General features: G+C 49.7%; 1 protein-coding gene across 1 annotated transcript; it reads right to left on the reverse strand.

The window, feature by feature from the left end:
• Positions 1-469: 469 nt before the first annotated feature.
• Positions 470-877, reverse strand: NHLH2 (nescient helix-loop-helix 2; the record flags this gene model as incomplete). Its single annotated transcript, XM_080691030.1, has 1 exon — positions 470-877. The coding sequence occupies one exon, from the start codon at positions 875-877 to the stop codon at positions 470-472; it is 408 nt and encodes a 135-aa protein (XP_080547156.1).
• Positions 878-6,531: the final 5,654 nt, after the last annotated feature.

The raw sequence follows: 6,531 nt of genomic DNA on the forward strand, positions 1-6,531 counted from the left end.
AAATACTCGGGGTTTAACTATTTGGATTCTAATAGGATCTTCCTTTTGACCAGAGGGCAGGGAGTTTCCTGTTCCACCTTTCTGTGCCTTAATCTCTGTATGGAACTCTCTCTTCTTTCCTCCTCCCCAGTGTTTGGTGACTTGTGAAAGAGAAAAATCCCGATAGTCTAAAGTTAGGAGCCTGTACTCTGAGCTGCTGCCCCCATTCTTTCAAAACAGGAAGATCTGCGGGAGATAAATGCGGAGAGCGCGGAGCCTCGGGTGGGTTAAAGCAACAACCCTGAAGGGAATCCAAACACCCCGAGGGGAGGCCGGAGGCAGATCCTCCTGGGTGCAGCGGGAAGGTTCTTCTGGCCTGGAAAATACCAGCTGCGGGCCCGGGGCTCTCCGGCCAACCCACCGCCCCGCGTCCAGACCCCTCCCCGGCGCCCGCGACCCCCGCCGCCCCGCGCCCTCCGCGGCGCCCGCCCTACACGTCCAGGACGTGGTTGAGATAGGAGATGTAGCAGATGGCCAGGCGCAAGATCTCGATCTTGGAGAGCTTCTTGTCGGGGGGCAGCGTGGGCAGCAGCTTGCGCAGCTCGGCGAAGGCCAGGTTGAAGGCCTCCACGCGGATGCGCTCGCGGGTGGCGTGCGCCGAGCGGTACTTGGCCGTGGCGCGCCGGCGGCGGCGCTTCTCCTCCCGGCTCAGCTGCGGCGGGTGCGGGTAGAGCGCGGCGCGGCCGCCGCCCTTGCCCTCGGCCTCGGCCTCCTCCACGGGCTCCAGGTCCGACACGCTGCCCAGCACCTTGGCGTCCGCGCCGCCCAGGGACTCCGGGTCCGAGTGCGCCGAGCTGGGGTGGTCCGAGTCGGCGGCCTGGTCCGGACTCAGCATCATTTTGGAGGCTGGGGGGAGGCAGAAAGTCAGAGGGTTAAAGGGATCGGGGCTCCCCTGCTAGGAGGGCGGCGGGCGAGGACCCGCCGGGGCGCAGCGATGCGGGGCCCGGCCGCATCCCGCACCCGGACAGGCCGAGCCCGCCACCCGGGGTGGGGGGGTTGTGCGGCCTCTGGAGAAACCCCGAGCGCGCGATGACACCTCTCACGCCCCGTCCCCTTCGCAGGCAAACGAGTGGTCCCGAATCCCGAGGCCAGCGGGCTTCCACGGCGGGGAGACGGGGGGCCTGGGGCTGCGCCGGGGTCCCCACCCCTGAGCGCAGGCGGAGCGCCCCGGCCCCCCTCGTGCTTCTCCGAAATAATAAAGAAATGACTGAACAAACGTGCAAGCTCTTTTCAAAAGAAAATTGACTCCTGCGCCCTCGCACGCTCGGGGCGCGCCATCTGTCACGCAGACAGCCGCACAGAGGGGACGCGGGGCGGCGCGGGCGGCACAATGCCCGGCCGGCTGTCCACACCCGGGGCCGGTCGCGGCGGCCGAGGGGAGGGCGGGCCGGGGCCGCGGGAGCCGAGCTGGGGCCTGGCCGAGGCCCCGCGCTGCGCTCCCCTCCCGCGATGCCCGGCCTGAAAGGCCACCTGGCCCGGCTGCCCTGGGCTCCTGGAGGAAGGGCCGGGAGAAGGGCCTTGGGAAAGCCGCTGGCTCTGGGGACCTTCGGGCTGTAAGGAGGGCCCGCAGCAGCGGGAAGGCACCTGCCCGGCGACGGAGGGGCCGCGGGGCTGCGAACCCCGGCCCGGCCGGCGCCTCCCCGGCGACTAGGGCGCGGGGCGAATCCGCGCCGGCAACGTGCAGCAGGGCTGCCTCCGAGAGAAAGAAAAGCCGGGGTGTGGGGTCGGCTCCCAGCAGCGCACTTGGCCTCCCAAATGGCTTTCTTTCCCGTGCCAGGAAGACAGGTCCTCTAAAGCAAAATATAAAACAAATGCTCCAGGTGAACTATATGGGATTCCCTTCAGGCTCTTCTCCGATGCGTTTGCAAGTAAGATAACTCGCACTCACACGGGAGGCTTGGAAGGGCAGGAATACCCAGGCGAGTAATGGGAAATTACAATAAGCCACGACATAGTTGTAGTTCCCATAAAAAGTTCCTGGATTCCCGCTCAAATCATGTTCGGTTCTTCCCCAGATATCTCTAAAATACTCATAAATAGCACGTCGTGTATGCACTGTAATTCTTTACAGACAGAAATGCCTCTGGAAATGTATTAAGAATGAACTTAGTTTCTACCTGGGAAAAATTATTTAAGGAGTCTTACCTTGCAAAAGCCCTTTTGATAATCTTTTCTCCAATCTTTTAGAGTTAAAATTCCAGAGAAGAGCGAGGGGAAATTCCGGAAAATATTAAAAGCAGCAAATATTTATTACATTCAGAAATGAAAACGCAGCTACCATCTCGCCGGTGCCCACCGCCAGGGACGAGATCGCAGGAGGTGGACGAGGGGGATGATTGTTCACTTAGATGAGAAATCAAAAATGCCTTTTCCTTTTAATTGTTCTCACACATTTCAAAAAATTCGTTGTTGATTTTTTTTAACGATGTGTTGAAAAGTCTCGTGCTTTTTTTCTTCTTCTAGGGTCCTATAAATAACAAAAGAGATGCAGAGATAAACACAATCGCATCAAAGGGCCGATTCCTCCACTTTCTAATAGCGGAATAATCAATAAGAAAGATGGTTAAGATACTGCTCCTGGAAGAGTCCCTTTCGCTCCCTTAATAGGGCTGAGCAGAAACTGGGAAGTGCAGGGCATAGATGCAGTCTTTCAGAAGTGATTTTTCCCCTCCAGATAAGGCTTTGTTCAGCTGATGTCTCCCCAGTTCCCAGGAACACAATACTGTAACTCAGAGCTAAGGTCGCCCCTTCCTCTCCCTCATTTACTTGTATGCTTTATAAACAGGCACCTATTTTCCAGTTTCAAAGTCTTTCAAGGCTCTGTTACACCCACCACTCCCACCCCCTCCTCTCTTTACCTTGTAGCAAAATACAGAGTCAGTGGCTTGGAGAGGCTTGGAGAAAGGTTGGTGGAAAGTGAGCGATCTCTTGGAGTAACAGTGACAAGGAAGCAGAGAAAGAGGCGGTGGGAGAGCCCAGGGAAAGAGGCTGCTGCGTCTTGGCTCTCCCGGTACCAATTGACTCAGCCTGGAGATGGTGGAAGAGATAAAGGCTTAAGAAGGGGGATGGAATTTTTTTCCCCTAAATTGATATTTAATGGGAAATCCTATTGGACAGAAACCTGGACATGAGTCACTTAATTGGACTTGACATCTGTCACAGTGTGGGAGTTTTCACAGCCCAAATATTTTAGCAGATCAGATTCCCACTGAATCTGTGCCATAAAATATAACAGTTGAAAGCAGTCCATGATAGGACCCGTAGCCTTTAAACAGAGTCTCTAGTTGTAATGAGGCTATTTCTTGTTTTCAGATTGTTGATGTGGCTTTTAGGTGCAAATAAACAACATGGAAAAATTCCTTTGGCATATCACAAAGCCAGCATCTTTCCTTAATGTTTAGGAAAATATTTGTGCCTGGCACATGGATATATATACTATACAAGATGCTAAAGTGTTTGATATACAACTATATATAATTAGTGGAGATCATTTACATTTCAGAAGATACTTGAAGATGGTTTGAGTAAGCATATTGATATTTTTAGAGATATCTTGCTATGAGACTAAGCTATCAATAGATGGTTTTTAAGAGATACCTTTCTATACATTATAAGTCACTGGTGGAACCAGAAATGGTATCCAGGTATTCAAGGACCACTGTATAACACAATTCTACTTTTCTGGTTATGTTTGTTTTTCTCTGTACTCATTCATTCAACTTAAAATATGACATACTGCATGTATTGATTATTGCACTTAATTCATTCCTGCCTGTCTTAGCATATGAATACATTAAGCTTTCTACAGTGCAGTGGACTAGAATGTAAACACATGCAGATCACCAGTGTATTCCAGCACATAATGCCTGTATGACCCCATTGCCCTGAATTTATAGACTTTAAAACAAAAGGGAAAATCAAATTCAATTTTTTGCCACTTAATAGAAATACTGTTAGTAACCATCTGTTACATATTATTTACTACCAATTATAGTTTTTCAGCTACATCATTGGTAATATATTCTGTGATAATTTTAGCCATTTTGATTGGTCAAGTTTAAAAGAAATGAGACTATGATAGTCTCATTCCCCACATCCTCAGTTCCCAGAAGAACATTTATAAAGAGGAGTTTTTCCTTTCCCTCCTTTATCAGTGTTGCCTAAAAACAGGCTTTATCTCCAGGAGAAGGCCACTGGGTAGTGGACCCCTGTGAGTGGCCCTCTGGGCCCCTCGAGGCTGCCACAAGTACTGTTTACCTTTCACAGGTTTTCTCCTCTGGGGGATTCCTGGGCCTTGGTGGTGGTGGTGGTGGTGGTGGTGGTGGTGGTGGTGGTGTGTATCTCTAAGAAATAAGGGCATCCACAGTGCCTCAGCCCTGCCTCTCCCAGTCCCAGCAGTGTATTTTAGAGATCCCCAGCATGTGAAAGTGGGGGGCAGAAGCCAGTCTTGTGCCTGTGGCAGGTGGATAAACTTCCTGAGGTTTGAGATGAAGAGAAAAGGAAGGCTTCCCAATCTGGCTAGGAGCAGCGATACTAAGCCTTCAGACAGCCAGAGGGTGTACACCCACAGATACTAGACCCCTCACCCCAGCACCCATCCAAGCTGGCTGGTTCCATTAGACGACTGCACATTTAGATCCATGGGCTGAAATCCCTGGTGTCTCCAGTCACCTTACCTCTAGAGGGGGCAGCTGCTGGGGTAGGAAGGGACCAGTGTCCCCTTAACCCTGGTATTGGGAGGTAGCTGAAGAGAGCATTTGTTTCAGAGCTGTTCTGATTCTGCTATGGTGTGCGAGTCCAGACACTTTTATTTTGTGTTCAGGTTTATGCTTTCCACACCGACAGCCAGCATATTCATAGATTAATACTTTCGTGAGTAAGCCTCTGTGGGTACATACTCGGATTCCCTCCACAGCCGTGTCTTGGACACGCTGTCAAGACACACACCTGGATTCACCCTCACACACAAGCATTCCCTGTTCAGGGAAGCCCTCCCTGCCTTCCTCACCACCTTCGCCTTTCTGAAGCTTCCGGAAGATGGTTCCTCTTTCTATGCTCCATGGTCACATCTCCCTTTGAGACAACACATTGTGTGACCTGCTTCTCGGTGTCCGTACCTGTGACACTTCCAGGGCAGGTCTGCGGCTTTCCTAGCTCTTACCTCCGAGAGGACACATTGCAAGTAACTCAATACATTTGTGCAGAGTGACTCCCTGAGTACAGAGGCACCCAGGACCCTGGCAACACAGCAACACTCCCACAAAAATACACCCAGATTTCCATTGGTATCGTCTTCTCTCTTATAAAAGTGAATAACCCTGCCCCTTCTCACTGCGCAGGCTTGCTGCAAGACTCAGCCTATGTGACAGTACTGGTCAAAATACTAAGCACCATGCAAGTTAAGATATCATGACACGAAGTGTGCGGGTAATATTAAAGAAAACTCTTAAACCAAGGAGTGAGGGTGAGCGGTGACTTAAAAGCCACGCTTCCTGGCTCTGCCACATGACAGCTTTGTGAACTTGTACCAGCCAGGAGTTACTTGCCTTTCTGGGCCTCAGTTTTCTAAACCTGCAAAATGAGAGTAATGAAAGTATATACATTATGTTGTTAAATGTTTTTTTTAAAGAAGTGAGCAAGATAGGTAATGCCCTTGAACTAATGCTTAGAACGCACACTCAATACATGTTGGCTATAAACACTGAATGTTGTTAATACTATTAATACATATTGAAAACCAAACATATTTACATAAAATTGAAATACACCCAGATATGCCAGACAGATTGCATGTGTGTATTCCCACAACTCCGGTGGCTAGCCTATAGTGAGAACTGTCCATGGGTCAACATTGGCGTAGGCACAGTAGGCGCAGGGATTTTTCTCTAATCCTCTCCACAAACCTATGAGAGAGGTTCAGTTCCTGGCCCCATTTTGCGTACAAGGAAACTGGGACATGGAGAAGACAGTGATCTATTCAAGGTCAGATAGCTAGTAAGTCCTGAGGCCAAGATTTGGATTCGAGTGATCTAAATTCAGAAACGGCACTTTCAACCGCTGCATACTGCTTCTTTGATTATTGAATCCTATTCCAGAGTATTTGTACAGAAGAATTGTTTATCAACCGATATGCAGATGACCAGGGAGAAATAGGCGTGCACACTTAGCACAGATGACTGCCACCTTCAGCACTCAGGGGAGGTCAGTGAGTTCATACAACTTTAAGTGGTCAATGTGCATCTAGTATCATGCCAGCTATGGTTGACTACTAAAGGCTTTATAATATTGTCAATTCAATTAGACGGCTGTTTCCGGTCTATTTTTCTCAAGTTTGCATCCCATCAGTAGAAGCTTGAGCATACATATTTGGTATTTGTATATTAGTTATTAATGAACTATATATGTATACTACTGTGCTGTCATATTATACAATTATAATACATAAGACAACCTAAATGGTAAATATAAAATCAGTATCTATGAAATAATTTT

This window comes from Muscardinus avellanarius (assembly GCF_963383645.1).
Source record: "Muscardinus avellanarius genome assembly, chromosome: 3".
Lineage (NCBI taxonomy): Eukaryota > Metazoa > Chordata > Mammalia > Rodentia > Gliridae > Muscardinus > Muscardinus avellanarius.